We start from the raw sequence: 15,547 nt of genomic DNA, 5'->3' as shown, positions 1-15,547 counted from the left end.
TCACACCGTGCAATCGATGGAAAAATAAAGTTTCACAATAAGGTAACAATCTTTTTTTATTTGTTAGAAGTAATTGAACATAAAAAAATACAACATTTACATAATTGTAATTATACTACCCCATAGAGTAAAGGCAACAGATTATTTTTACTGCACTTTGTATGCCTTAAAAACAAATCTTAAAATAAATAAATAAATAAATAGCATTTTCTTTTTATTTTTACTCGCTTAAACATTTTTTTTTAAGTTATACATTTTATGGTACACTGTATTTTTCAATGGTGCAATTTAATTTGTCCCACAAAAAACAAGAGGCAAGAAGGGCAGGAATTAGAGATGAGCGAGTATACTCGCTAAGGCACATAACTCGAGCGAGTAGTGCCTTAGCCGAGTATCTCCCCGCTTGTCTCTAACGATTCGGGGGCCGGCGCGGGTGACAGGTGAGTTGCGGCGGGGAAGAAAGGGGGGGGGGGGGGAAGAGGGAGGAAGAGATCTTTCCTCTGTTCCTCCCTGCTCTCCCCCACCGCTCCCCGCCCCCCGAATCTTTAGAGACGAGCGGGGAGATACTCGGCCAAGGCACTACTCGCTCGAGTAATGTGCCTTAGCGAGTATACTCGCTCATCTCTAGCAGGAATGAATAAAATAAAAAAAAAATAAAATAAAATTACAGGTCTTTTAAGACCCATTTAGACAACAATTATAGCTCAAAATTCACTTGAAAGTAATCTTTTGAGCGATAATCATGTATAAAATGTGCCCAGCTTTTACTTTTTTGCAGAAATATAGATATCAGTTTGGCATGAAATCCATCCTTAAGCAGAAGAGCTGATAAGACGGACTGTTCAGTGTGTTCTGCCTGGGAGCACTGATTACAGCTGATTACATTATGTTTACTGTTAGCCCCATGGCAGAACAAAGGGAATGTAATCAGGGAACAGCAGGTGGTCTGTTCCCTGAATACAGCTCCTGGCTGCTCACATGCTACTAATTGGTACTAAAAGGCATTAGTACCAAGTAGTAGTTTTATGCAAAATGATTGCTCAAAAGCCATCTTTGTTTCTAAATGTATCCAGAGGTTAAGGGCTGATGCCCACGGACGGAATCCTGACGCGTTTTACGCTTTGGAAATCCACGGTGTTATCCTGCAGCTATTCGTTTCTATTGAACCTAATTAGAGATGAGCGAGCACCAAAATGCTCGGGTGCTCGTTACTCGGGACGAAATTATCGCGATGCTCGAGGGTTCGTTTCGAGTAACGAACCCCATTGAAGTCAATGGGCGACCCGAGCATTTTTGTATATTGCCGATGCTCGCTAAGGTTTTCATTTGTGAAAATCTGGGCAATTCAAGAAAGTGATGGGAACGACACAGCAACGGATAGGGCAGGCGAGGGGCTACATGTTGGGCTGCATCTCAAGTTCCCAGGTCCCACTATTAAGCCACAATAGCGGCAAGAGTGGGCCCCCCCCTCCCAACAATTTTTACTTCTGAAAAGCCCTCATTAGCATGGCATACCTTAGCTAAGCACCACACTACCTCCAACAAAGCACAATCACTGCCTGCATGACACTCCGCTGCCACTTCTCCTGGGTTACATGCTTATAGACGGTTCCACTGAAAGCAATGGGCTGCCGGCGTGCGCGGGATGAATTGTCGGGAAGGGCCTGAGCCAAATCAGAGGCAGGTCTGACTCACACCCCCTTCACACCCACTGCCGGCCGCGCTGAACTCCGTCTGCCGGGACAATGTAAGTATATATATATTTTTTATTTTAACACATTTCTGGATGAATTGCAGGGAAGGGCTTCTATATTTAAGCCCATCCCGACAATTCATCCCGCGCACACCGGCAGCCCATTGCTTTCAGTGGAACCTGCTGTATTGCCGGCTCCATTGAATTCAATGGGCAAACATCGTTCTTCTCTGCCACAGCTGTCAGAGAAGAATGATTTGTCTTCTATATGTTCTCAATGGGGTCGGCGCTGCTGCCGCCGGCCCCATTGAGCGCATATAGAGAAGAGAACAGGAATCGCAGATCGCAGATAGGTGCGATCTGCGATTTCTGACTATGGCCTAAGAAGGACCGTTGGGGTTCTTGAAGCCCAAAATAACTCCTAACGCTCTCCCTATAGCAGCTCCGGCATCAGCAGCACTGTCCCTGATCTCTGTCAGAATGCATCTGTGGTGAGCCGCGGGCGGGGCAGATTTTAATACTCGGGTGACACCTGATCTCGCCAGCCACTCACTGCAGGGGAGTGGTATAGGGCTGGAACATCACAGGAGGAAGTTGTAATGCCTTCCCTGTCTTTCTATTGTCCAGAAAAGCGCGCAAATTTCTCAGGGAAGAAAATGAAAGTGACTCGAACACCGCATAGTACTCGTCTCGAGTAACGAGCATCTCGAACACCCTAATACTGGAACGAGTATCAAGCTCGGACGAGTACGCTCGCTCATCTCTAAACCTAATAGCTTTCTGCCTTCCAATGTTCACACTGCGGAATAACGCAGTGTGGAAGAAATTGCGGCATGTTCTAATTGCCACGGACGAAATGCGCGGCTGGCTTTCATTGTAGTTTATGGAAGCCATCCGTCAAGCAATACTTCTGGTGTGAGTACAGCGGAAGTATCACGTGAGTACGCATCATCACCCACCACCGGTGCGTTTTGCGCTGCACTGTGCATGCGGGACGGCTCACCGGACGGGACTTACACGGCAGATCCAGAGAGGTGAGTTATGGGGTCTTTGGGGGGGGGGGGGGGGGCGCGGTGTCGGACTCTGCTGCGATATGTCGCTGGTGGAGTCAGTCAACACAGCTATTGGCATGAGGCCTTAGTAAGCAAGTTTGTTTGTTTTAAAGTCTCTCTCTCTTTTTAAGAACTGGACATGCTACCCATAGCAAAAATCCAACTACTGTTATTTACATCTGCTTTGAATAAATGAAACCTGAATTGTCGGAGCAACTCTTCTAGTTATTACCTGCCCTAGTATTTATATATGAGTTTCATGACGGTCCCTCTCCAGCATTTACTGCATTTGGGACCCAAAATAAGCCCTTTTTAGGTGGAACAATTTGTTCAAATAATTGTTGATTCGTGTTAAAAATGAATCTTTACTTTATCATTGTTCGCCAGTTGTTCCGCGTATAAGGCGCTAGTTTAGTCATTCGCAAACCATTCCCAGACTCCCCATACCGACCAACAATGGACTAATGAGCCATGACAAAAATACTGAAAAATTTTAACCAATCTACGTGTGTACAAAGAGGTCATTTGAAAGCAAAGAACTAATTCGCTCATTCCAACAATTAATTGCTCAGTGTAAAAAGACAATCTATCAAATTGTAAAACGTACTTACCAGTTTGCCACCAATGATCCAGCACAGGAACCTTGAAAATTCTTTTGGACCATTCTAAGGTTTCTACATCACACCGTTCTCCGGCAACAAAGAGGGTCTTGAATCTAGTCGAAAAGAGTGGTGAAATGGCTTTGTTGAGTGTGGCCATGGTTATCATCAAGTTATCATTTTTGTCATTATTGCATGCTAATTACTAGTTAAGCTTCATCCTTAACAAACATATTGGCTGTATAGTATATGAAAATGTAGCATTTGCTGCCTGGAACCCACCATTAAGCAGGCTAGATTTATTGACTGAACTTATTTGGATTAATTGAGAAGTGAAGAAGGAATGGACTGAATGATTTGACCCCTTCAGGCAATTTGAGTGGATTCACATATTATATACTTGTTAAAGCATTTTGATTGTGGAATCCGCACCCAAATTCTGCAACAAAGTGCAGTACAATGTTAGTGTATGGGATGTTACTAAACGCTATTCTTCCATAGCGTATAAAATCTTCTGCAGATTCCAAATCTGCACATGCTGTATAAGTTGCGGAAATGATAAAGATCTGGAACGGTAATGAATAAAATCTGCAGTGACAACATCAAATCCATGGCTAAATTTAACACCAAAACCAACAATAAAATTTGTATGACTTTCAGTGCAGATTTTAGAGTGGATACATAGCATAATTTTTACAGAAATCCACAGGGTTATCCCGCAGCTATTAGGTTCTATTGAACCCAATAGCTCAATGTTCACGCTGCGGAATTCCACCGCAGAATTCTGCAGCGTGAAAGGAAATGCGGCATGCTATTTGCCGTGATGATACACGTGGCTGGCTTCCATTGTAGTCAATGGAAGCTGGCCATCACGACGTACTTCTAGTCTAGCACAGCGGAAGTATCACATGAATACGTGCCCCGCCCACCGCATCATCCCATACTGCTGGCACGTCACGCGCTGCACTGCGCATGCGCGCCAGCCCTCCATGCAGGACGCGTACAGCGGACCCGGAGTGGGAGTATGGGGGGCACCGTGGCGGACTCCGCTGCGATATTCGGCTGGTGGAGTCCGTCACGGCCGTGGGCATGAGGCCTAAAGGTCATGGGTTGCTACCACCCACTAAACAAGTTCTTTTTTTATTATGTGTTTTTGGTTTGCTCTGTTGCCATTTCTATAGAACTATTGATACAATCCTGGCTATCTGCAGCTGCCACAAGATTAAGTTTACAGCATATGGATTTTTTGCAGCTCCCAATGAACTAAGGATTTCATCATTCTACTCTCCAAGATGAAAAGCAGAGGATTCAAAGCTCACAAAAACACCTTTGGCTCCCCTTCTTCATATGATGTCAGGCTGAAACTAAGCTAATGGCTCATTAATGCCTTACTACCTTTGGCTACTTAATAAATCATATTAACCCTTTCATATTCAGGTTTGGTCTTTCAGGGGTATTAACATATTAATGAGTCAATGAAATCAACATCCATTCCAAAACAGGACGCTCTTGGGCACTCAAAGTACTAAACAAGGACAGCTAATAATTGGATACCTATCAAGACACTTGCTTTCCATTGAAATTAATTAAAAAAGTGAGAAGAGATAAGAAGGTAAAGAAGATACAACACAAGGTACCAGACTTCTACATTTGTTGACTATATAGCCAATTTCAGTTGCAGGTGATGCTTTACTTTAAAGGCAAGTAGTAATCACAGTTTACTTTTCCAAATTAAAATTGGAATAAACTTTATACTACATTTAAGATATGAAGAGTAAAGCAGTTTAATTATGATTTTTCAATCAGTCTGTCCCGCAATGTCTCCTTCTGGGATGACTCTAATGATGTGAAATATAAACGATGCAGGAATGAATCACTGTATAGTTTTCATCAGAGAATTTGCACAATCCTGCTGAGAGCGAGCTTGTAGCAGCCTCGTGTCACAGCTGATTAGTGATGAAGATTCCTCTAACTCTGTAATTAAGCAAACATCAACAAATATGAAGCTTTATATAGCAAGTTTGCCTTTCGGCGCAACTTAACACGTTCCTAGTGGGCAAATGTTCATGCCAAGGATAAAAATATATTAAGCAATTCCCTAAGCAAACAGTACATTAACATACATTTGGGTATGGATCTTTCCATTTCTAATCAGTGCAAGTTCACTACACAGTCAAGACACCATCATGTACTGGAACAGACATGGCAAGGATGGTTTCGGCGGTTTTCTTATAATCGGTTGCATGTAGAATATATATTAGCAACAGCTTTCCTTTGCATGCAAATTTGGCTGTGAAATTTAGATTTTCTTGCGGCCATTCATTTATCTCTCCGGCCTTTCTTGCAGAATTCACAGATAAGAAATACCAATTATAATGTCAGGTTACAATAATTAAAGCATATAATGGCCTTTCGTCTTCTATTGTAACTTAAAACCACATTAAAGATACAAGGTCACAGAAAATGTGGATCCGAGGCATGTGCGAGTGGCTAGAATATACAGCCAATCAGCATGGGTATTTCACAAGTAAAACATCTGTATTGCTGAAGTGCATGCACTGATTAGCTGCTTAGTAGCACCTCTACAGTACACTGCAGTACTACATGTCCAGTACTGCTCTTTACATGTGCCAGGATGAGCTTCGCCTTTGAGCATCAGGTAAAGACAGCTCCATTAGAGTGAAGTCACACGAACGTATATCGGCTCGGTTTTCACGCCGAGCCGATATACGTTGTCCTCGTGTGCAGGGGGGAGGATGGAAGAGCCAGGAGCAGGAACTGAGCTCCCGCCCCCCTCTCCGCCCCTCTGCACTATTTGCAATGGGGAGAGGTGGGGCAGGGCTAATGCGTGGAACTTCGCCTCATCTCCGCCCCTCTGCACTATTTGCAATGGGAAGGGGTGGGGCTGAGAGGGGGGCGGGAGCTCAGTTCCTGCTCCTGGCTCTTCCATCCTCCCCCCCCCCCTGCACACGAGGACAACGTATATCGGCTCGGTGTAAAAGCCGAGCCGATATACGTTCGTGTGACTTCACCATTAGGGTGCGTTCACACGAACGTATATCGGCTCGGTTTTCACGCCGAGCCGATATACGTTGTCCTCATGTGCAGGGGGGGGGGAGGCTGGAAGAGCCCAGGAGCAGGAACTGAGCTCCCACCCCCTCTCTGCCTCCTCTCCGCCCCTCTGCACTATTTGCAATGAGAGGAGGCGGAACGGGGGTGGGGCTAAGTTCCGGGAATTAGCCCCGCCCCCGTTCCGCCTCTCCCCATTGCAAATAGTGCAGAGGGGTGGAGAGGAGGCAGAGAGGGGGCGGGAGCTGAGTTTCTGCTCCTGGGCTCTTCCAACCTCCCCCCCCCTGCACGAGGACAACGTATATCGGCTCGGCGTGAAAACCGAGCAGATATACGTTCATGTGAACGCACCCTTATACTGTGTGTAGGCCTCTTTCACAAGAGTGTTACAATTTCCAACCACCTACATCACAGTCGAGAAAAGAAAAAATATATAATATATATATATATAGCATTTTTTACACGGCTAATAATCACCCATGTGAATGAATGCATTGGAATCCAATGCTTTACGTGGTCACGATTTTTTAATTATTATTTTACCAAATTAGCTGAGTAAAAATACTAGTGTAAAAGGAGGCCTAACTTTTATAGGTAAGGACTTGCTATACCTGTATTAGTTATCTGCTTATTTGTTTTAACCTTCACTTTTTCTTATTTTAGGTTGCCATTTCGGAGGCTTTGGAACCAATTATTAATTTTCCACAGTCTTAGCAAGGTTTTCAACCTACCATTGCTGTTCCAGAGAAAAATCATTATTGGAACATGAGGGACCACTGTATATATTACACATGATTTTCCAGATTGTGGCTTTTATCTATTACAAAAACACACACAAATCCACTGCATTTCTTTCATGCCCATGCTCAGAACCCCTTATTAACTAAAAGAGCTGCAAAAGGTTTCCCATTATGGAGGAATCAGAGGCTACCAGTGCATTATTCCTTTAAATGGATACTAACTTTTCACACACGAATTATGGTCCTCCAGTGAAAATCAAGTTTGAAGTGCCTGCCAGTAAGGGTCTCCCTTCAAGCATCTTTGCAAGCCACTGTGTTAGGCGCTTGGCTTCTGTAGTAACAAGGCCATGGGGACACTGCTAGTTACTACATACAACAGAAGGATATGGATTCAGATGTTGTCTTGCAGTTGATTGGAACAAGGCTATACAAGGTAGGATGGAAAGTGTGGGAGAGGAAGTCCTGTCCAGCACAGTACTGGCAGAATGGCTGATTTAGGACACATCCTCCTTGTGTAAGTGGATTGCAAACAGCAGGGCAGCAGAAAAACAGCAAAATCTCAATGCAAAACAAAATTGGCAGAGCTCAAACTGGGTGCTGAAGAACGGCGCCGCTTTTGAACATTTTTTCTAGTATGCTTTGAATTAATGGTATCAGCCAACCCATCACAAAGCACTCACACATAAGGCTAGGATGCCACAGTGAAAAGTAAAGTAGGCACTGCATTACACAAATCACAGATTACCTTATTTTCCTTATAGGAGGAAAAGTTGCATGGCAATCACTGGTGACGTTATAGAGAAATACTTACAAACAAGTAATAGAATCATAGAATGGTAGAGTTGGAAGGGACCTCCAGGGTCATTGGGTCCAACCACCTGCTCAGTGCAGGATTCACTAAATCATCCCAGACAGATATTCGTCCAGCCTTTGTTTGAACACTTCCATTGAAGGAGAACTCGCCACCTCCTGTGGCAATGAAAATAGGGCTGATCCCTCTGCACTGTGACAGCCCTTCAGATATTTGTGACAGCTATTAAGTCTCCTCTCAGCCTTCTTTTTTGCAATCTAAATATTCCCAAATCCTTTAACCGTTCCTCATAGGACATGTTTTGCAGACCACTAACCATCTTGGTAACTTCTCAGAACTTGCTCCAGTTTGTCTATGTCTTTTTAAAAGTGGGGTGCCCAGAACAGGACACAGTATTCCAGATGAGGTCTGACTAAGGAAGAGTAGAGGGGGATAATTACCTCACCTGATCTAGACTCTATGCTTCTCTAAATACATACCAGAATTGTGTTTGCCTTTTTGGCTGCGGCATCACATTGTTGACTCATGTTAAATCTATGATCTATTAGTATACCCAAGTTTTTTTCACATGTGCTGCTGCTTAGCTCAATTCCTCCCATTCTGTATGTGCTTTTTTTCATTTTTCTTGCCCAGATGTAGGACTTTGCATTTCTCCTTGTTAAATACCATTCTGTTAGTCGCCGCCCACTGTTCAAGCTTTTCTAGATCTTTTTGAATGTCTCTCTCTTCCCCAGTGTTAGCTATCCCTCCTAGCTTTGGGTAATTGGCAAATTTGATCAGTTTCCCATCAATTCCCTCATCCAGATCATTTATAAAAATGTTGAACAACACTGAGCCTAGGACAGAGCCTTGTGGTACCCCACTGGATACATTCTTCCACTTAGATGTGCAGCCATTTATGACCACTCTTTCAATACGATCACTCAGCTAGTTATGAATCCACCTAAACAGTGGCCTTGTCAAACCATATTTGGTCATTTTATCAGTAAGGAGTGTATGAGATACTTTGTCAAATGCTTTACTAACGTCAAGATATACTATATCCACCACATTTCTCTGAGCAATCCAGTCGGTCATTCTGTCATAGAAGAAAATTAGAGTCGTCTGGCGTGACTTGTTTGTTACAAACACATGCTGGCTCTGGTTAATTACTCCATTTTTATCCAAGTACTTGCATACATGCTGTTTAACAATTTGTTCAAAGATCTTGCCCGGTATAGAAGTCAGGCTCACAGGCCTGTAGTTTCCTGGATCCACCTTCTTCCCTTTTTTTTGAAGATAGGGACAACCTTTGCCCTTTACCAATCTTCTGGGACTTTTTCTGTTCTCCAGGAATTTTCAAAAATTATGGTGAGTGGTTCAGAAATGACCTCTGCTGCTTCCTTTAGTATCCTAGGATGTAATTCATCTGGACCTTGAGACTTGAATTCATTTAAGTTAGCTAAGTGTTCCCTCACCATCTCTCTACTTACAGATAGCGGGCATTCTTTTATTCCCCCAATAGCACAGGGAAGATCAGTTGATGTTCCGTCTACTTTCTGAGAGAAAATAGATACAAAATAGGAATTTAAAAGTTTTGCCTTCTTAAAGGGGTTGTCCCGCGAAAGCAAGTGGGGTTATACACTTCTGTATGGCCATATTAATGCACTTTGTAATATACATCGTACATTAAATATGAGCCATACAGAAGTTATTCACTTACCTGTTCCGTTGCTAGCGTCCTCGTCTCCATGGTGCCGTCTAATTTCAGCGTCTAATCGCCCAATTAGACGCGCTTGCGCAGTCTGGTCTTCTCCTTGGTGAATGGGGCCGCTCGTGCCGGAGAGCTGGTCCTCGTAGCTCTGCCCCGTCACGTGTGCCGATTCCAGCCAATCAGGAGGCTGGAATCGGCAATGGACCGCACAGAGCCCACGGTGCACCATAGGAGAAGACCCGCGGTGCATCGTGGGTGAAGATCCCGGCGGCCATCTTAGTAAGGTAAGGAAGAAGTCGCCGCAGCGCGGGGATTCGGGTAAGTACTAAACGTTTTTTTTTTAACACATGCATTGGGTTTGTCTCGCGCCAAACGGGGGGCCTATTGAATAAAAAAAAAAAAACGTTTCGGCGCGGGACAACCCCTTTAACATCATTCTTAACCAATTCACCATTTTCATCTTGTAAGCATCCAATAGAATCTTTGACTTTTCTTTTGCTTTTGCCATACCCCCAAACCTTTTTTTATTGCTTTTGGCCTCTGTTGCAAGCCTCAATTCATTATTAGTTTTTCTGACACTTGTCCTACAGTTTCAGCAGGCGCATTATATTCTTTAGATATTCCCCCCTCTTTTTATTTGATAAACATACTTTTCTTCGTTCTTAACAAATGTGCAACTTCTGTGTTCATGCATCCTGGTTTCTTTAAATGCTTCCCATTCTTCCTTCTTTGGGCTTTTACCCATATCGCTGCGTTTTTTTTTACTGCATATGTCAGTGGGACTTTCTAATGTTAAAAATTGCATTACACCAGAAAAAAAAAAAAAAACCCGCAAGTTTGCGCTTCTGCGATTTTTATGCAATGCGATTTTAACATTAGAAAGTCCCATTGACATATGCAGTAAAACAAAAAAAAATGGAAAAAAAAATGCAGCGATATAGCGTTAAAAAAAAAACGCTAGTGGGTAAAAGCCCTTTCAGGGATTGTTAACAATTGTGCTTTGAGAATCTCATTTTGCAATATTTCTCAACCTTCTTGGACATTTCTGTCCTTAAGAACTTCCAGCCATTGGATTCTTCCAACCCTCTTTCTGAAATCCAACCTTGAGGTTTGAGTTTTCTCAGGTCTTCCTCCCCTTTTTATCCAAAATTCAAGAATAGCATGATCACTGCCTCCTAAGGTCCCAGCCACCCTTACTTCCTCAACCGTTTCCTCCCTGTTGGTAAGGATTAGGTCCAAGATAGCAGATCCCCTTGTTTTCTCTACCACCTTTTGGAAGATAAAGTTGTCAGCTATAGGGGATAAGAATTTGTTCGATCCATTACTTTTACCTGAGAGAGATTCCCAACAAATGTCAGGATAGGTAAAATCTCCCATAATCACTATGTCATGCTTTTTTGAGAGCTTGGCCATCTGATGTAGAAAGAGTTCATCCATATCTTCTGCTTGTCCAGGTGGCCTATAGTAAATGCCTACAATGGTGTCCTTTCTGTTGTTCTCTCCTTATATTCTTACCCAAACAGTTTCTACATAACTACCATGCTCTGAAGCCTGAATCTCTGTGGAGATGAATGTTTTCCTAACATACAACACAATACCTCCTCCCCTTTTTTAGGTCTGTTTCTTATAAATAAGTTGTATCCATCAAGCCTTGTATTTCAATCATGTGTATAATTTTACCAAGCTTCCGTGATGCCTGTGACATCCTATTTCTCATCCTGTGTTAGAAGCTCTTATTGTCCTTGTTTGTTTCCCATGCTCTGTGCATTTGTGTAGAAACATTTTAGTTTTTGATCAGTGTCTCTTGCTTCTCTACTTTGCTATTAGAAGTGGAATGAAAGGGCAAAGACAAAAAAAAAAAAAAATCAGAAGCAAAGTTCTCAAATGTATTAATTAGCTGTATATTTTTACCTGGACTTTTACTTCCCTTCCCATATTGTTCTAGTTTAAACCCATCTCTAGCAAGCAGTCCATCATATAGGTATTTCACTCTATGGTCTAGAAATCCAAATCTTTGCTGACAGCACCATCGACGTAGCCAGTTGTTCACCTCTAGAATCCTGTTCCATCTTATTCCATGGCCATCCACTGGGAGGATGGATGAGAAGACCACCTGTGCTCCTATTTCCTTCACCTTCTTTCCGAGGTCTTCAAAGTCTCTGCAGATAACTGCAAGGTCCTTTTTTTGCAGTGTCATTTGTCCCTACATGTATTAGTAGGAATGGGTGGTGTTCTGTAAGACTGAAGAGTCTTGATAGCCTTTCACTCACATCTTTGATTTGTGCACCTGGAAGACAGCACACTTTTCATGAGGTGTCAGGTCTGCAGACAGTGGCCTCTCTGTTCCTCTCAGCAGGGAATCCCCCACAACCTCCGCTCTCATTTTCTTCTTCACAACAGCACTTTTTCTCCATTCGAGAGGACTCTGTGTACTTACTTCACAGTTCTTTGTGGGTAGAGTCATTTTTGGCTGTACCTCTTTCTCCTGTGCTCTGTTCTTTGTGGGTAGAGTCATTTCTTGCTATACCTCTTTCTCCTTCTGCTCAGGAACCAGTACCAGGCCTCTCTGCTTGAGAGCCTTGTACTGGTTCCGGAGCAGTATGGGTGTTGGCTGACTCCTGATCCTCCGGCTTCTTTGGGTCACATGCTTCCATTCCTTTGCTTCTGCAGGTACACTGGATATTTCTTTTCCTTTAACATTTTAAGACTTTCTTCTACTCTATCAAGGAAATCCTCACCTTAATAAGTTTAAATGTAGCTATTCTCTCCTGAAGACTATGCAGCTTTTCCTCTAGTTTTCTGGCAGGTGAAGTTTGGCTTTTTCTCTGGTAGGTCTGTAAATATGTAGCTTACGTTGTAGCTTTCCAAATGGCTCCTCTCCTTTTCCATGTTGTCAATTGACGTCCACACTTCTAAAAGTCAAAAATTGTACTGAAGATATATAACCTGCATAATACTACTAAGTCTACAACGGCGCGCGGTCTGGCAATGTCCTCCAAGCAGCTAGACTCGGCTAATCCCAGCAATCTTCCAGCTTACAGTCATCATTTTCTCTTCCCAGAAGGCACAGGGAATATGCAAATGATCTTCCCGCAGCTCCAATCTCTGGTCTGCAATTTATCTGGTCGGCAGCTCCAGTTAATACTGCAATTTACTACAAGTCACAGGTGACAAAAGGTTACCGAGGAGCATTGCCCTAACAGAACAGCTATTAATCCCCCACTATATAATACCCTGATCTATGAACAGTAAAACTATTAGGTTTTCTATAAAACAAATAGAAAATAAAGTTTTGGGGCTTTTTCAGTAAACAAATAATTTGATTTGCTTACTAACAAGCCATTAGTCCCATTTAAACGTATTACTAAAGCTGGTCATAGATTGACCAATCTATGTATTTAACCAGTTCATTGTGTCTACACAGGCAATTCATTCCAACCAAATAATTGGTTGTTAAATTTGTAATATTTCTCTTAAATAGAGAAATCCCAATTCATCAGTGATGAATTGCACGAAATGTAAGTGATACTGCATGTATGTGTACTGCATGTATTTGAAGCTTGAGAAAGGCATGTTTTATGCCGAAACGCGTAGCCGTTAAACATTTTTACCTGGACTGAAGGTCTCCAATGGATCTATAAGTCACATCTATTTGGCGTGTTTAAGAGTGTGGGCACTATTCTTTTACTTTTTTCTTTTTGATACTTGTGCAAAAATTACAGCTCCTGGTTATCCAGGTTGCTGTTAGTGACCCAGGACATCTCTCCAGTGCACTGGACTACAGCCAAAAAAAAAACAAAAAAAAAAATAAACAAACCAATTTTATACACCTGCTTGGACAGCGGGTGCCGTGGGAACCCCTGACAGGGTTAACCCACCGAGAACCGGGTGAGTTGATCTTCACTTTCCACATCGCTCACAAGGCGCAATCCTAATTCTGTTTCTCTATGAATAGACAGAAGAATTTGAGCAAGCCGACATCCACAGAAGATCTGTGGTTAGTTCTCCAAGATGTTTAGAACAACCTCCCCGCCGAGTTCCTTCAATGACCGCATGTGAGTGTACCTAGAAGAATTGAAGCGGTTTTAAAGGCAAAAGGGTGTTGATACGAAATATTGATGTGATTTTATTTCCTCTTTTGTTCATTCACTTTGCATTTTTATTAACTGACAAAACTAGACTGAAAGCTTCTTACTTTGCAGCATTTTTTCAACATCCACAAAAATGTGCAATGCACAATATTTATAAGGGTATTTGGGCTGTTGTAAATTTTGCATCCAAATATTGTGCACTGCATATTCTTTTTTGGATATTGCCTGATCTGTGGACTTTGAGATCTATTTTGTGCAATAATTTCTGTCTTCTAACAGTTTCCTTTTTGGATACCTTATATTTGATTGAGTATTTTTCCACGCCTGCCTAAAACTTTTGCACACTACTATATATAAAACAAATCTTGGCATATAACAATTCCACGGGGAAATCATCCTTACTTTGATAAAGAATATTGCTTTCCTAGGGCAGCTTCTGGGTCCTGCTGACGAATGGCTCGAATCGCAGTTGGAGCAGTAAACATGGCAGCTACTCCATGCTCAGAGAGGACGCGGAAATATGCAGCTGCATCGGGTGTTCCCACTGGCTTTCCCTGTGGATAGGTTTATTTTAAATTATTAAAATAGAAGCTTACAAATATTCACAGTCATATTATATTACAATGGAGGCACATTCAAAGCTGCAAGAGCAATCTATTCCAATAGTTACAAAACATGAAAAGATTCTTCTATAGGTGTTTTGTGTATCATAATTCAATTTACCATTTACTCGAGACGAACTTTTCGTGATGCTCGAGGGTTCGTTTCGAGTAACGAACCCCATTGAAGTCAATGGGCGACCCGAGCATTTTTGTATATCGCCGATGCTCGCTAAGGTTTTCATTTGTGAAAATCTGGGCAATTCAAGAAAGTGATGGGAACGACACAGCAACGGATAGGGCAGGCGAGGGGCTACATGTTGGGCTGCATCTCAAGTTCACAGGTCCCACTATTAAGCCACAATAGCGGCAAGAGTGCCCCCCCCCCCCCAACAACTTTTACTTCTGAAAAGCCCTCATTAGCAATGCATACCTTAGCTAAGCACCACACTACCTCCAACAAAGCACAATCACTGCCTGCATGACACTCTGCTGCCACTTCTCCTGGGTTACATGCTGCCCAACCCCCCCCTGCACGACCCAGTGTCCACAGCGCACACCAAATTGTCCCTGCCCAGCCTTCAGCTTCCCTCATGCCACGCCACCCTCATGTCTATTTATAAGTGCGTCTGCCAGAGGAACCGCAGGCACACACTGCAGAGGGTTGGCACGGCTAGGCAGCGACCCTCTTTAAAAGGGGCAGGGCGATAGCCCACAATGCTGTACAGAAGCAATGAGAAATCCAATCCTGTGCCACCTCCATCTGGAGCTGCACACGTGGGCATAGCAATGGGGAACCTATGTGCCACACACTATTCATTCTGTCAAGTTGTCTGCATGCCCCAGTCAGACCGCAGTTTTTTATAAATAGTCACAGGCAGGTACAACTGGGAATCCCCAACTCCGCAATGGGAATTCCGTGTGCACCCACAGCATGGGTGGCTCCCTGGAATCCACCCGCTGTACATAAATATATCCCATTGCAGTGCCCAACACAGCAGAGCTAACGTCAGATGAAATGCAGGTGGGCTTCGGCCCACACTGCATGCCCCAGTCACACTGGGGTTCTTTAGAAGTGGACACAGATGCATTTACAACTCCCTGTGGACCCACAGCATGGGTGGGTGCCAGGAAGCCACCGGCGGTACATAAATACATCCCATTGCAGTGCCCAACACAGCTGATGTAACGTCAGCTGTA

General features: G+C 43.2%; 1 protein-coding gene across 1 annotated transcript in view; it reads right to left on the bottom strand.

Annotated features, from left to right (window-relative positions):
• ACSS3 (acyl-CoA synthetase short chain family member 3) overlaps positions 1 to 15,547 on the bottom strand; it is a 91,336-nt gene that overhangs the window by 25,442 nt on the left and 50,347 nt on the right. The window contains exons 8-9 of the mRNA XM_066591484.1: positions 14,151 to 14,302; positions 3,357 to 3,460 (exon numbers count right to left, since the gene is read on the bottom strand). Coding sequence (XP_066447581.1) covers positions 3,357 to 3,460; positions 14,151 to 14,302 — 256 coding nt within the window. The remainder of the gene's footprint in view (positions 1 to 3,356; positions 3,461 to 14,150; positions 14,303 to 15,547) is intronic.

This window comes from Eleutherodactylus coqui, chromosome 2, assembly GCF_035609145.1.
Source record: "Eleutherodactylus coqui strain aEleCoq1 chromosome 2, aEleCoq1.hap1, whole genome shotgun sequence".
Classification (NCBI taxonomy): domain Eukaryota; kingdom Metazoa; phylum Chordata; class Amphibia; order Anura; family Eleutherodactylidae; genus Eleutherodactylus; species Eleutherodactylus coqui.
The sequence above is the reverse complement of the archived record's forward strand: the minus strand, read 5'-3'. Positions and strand labels throughout refer to the sequence as shown.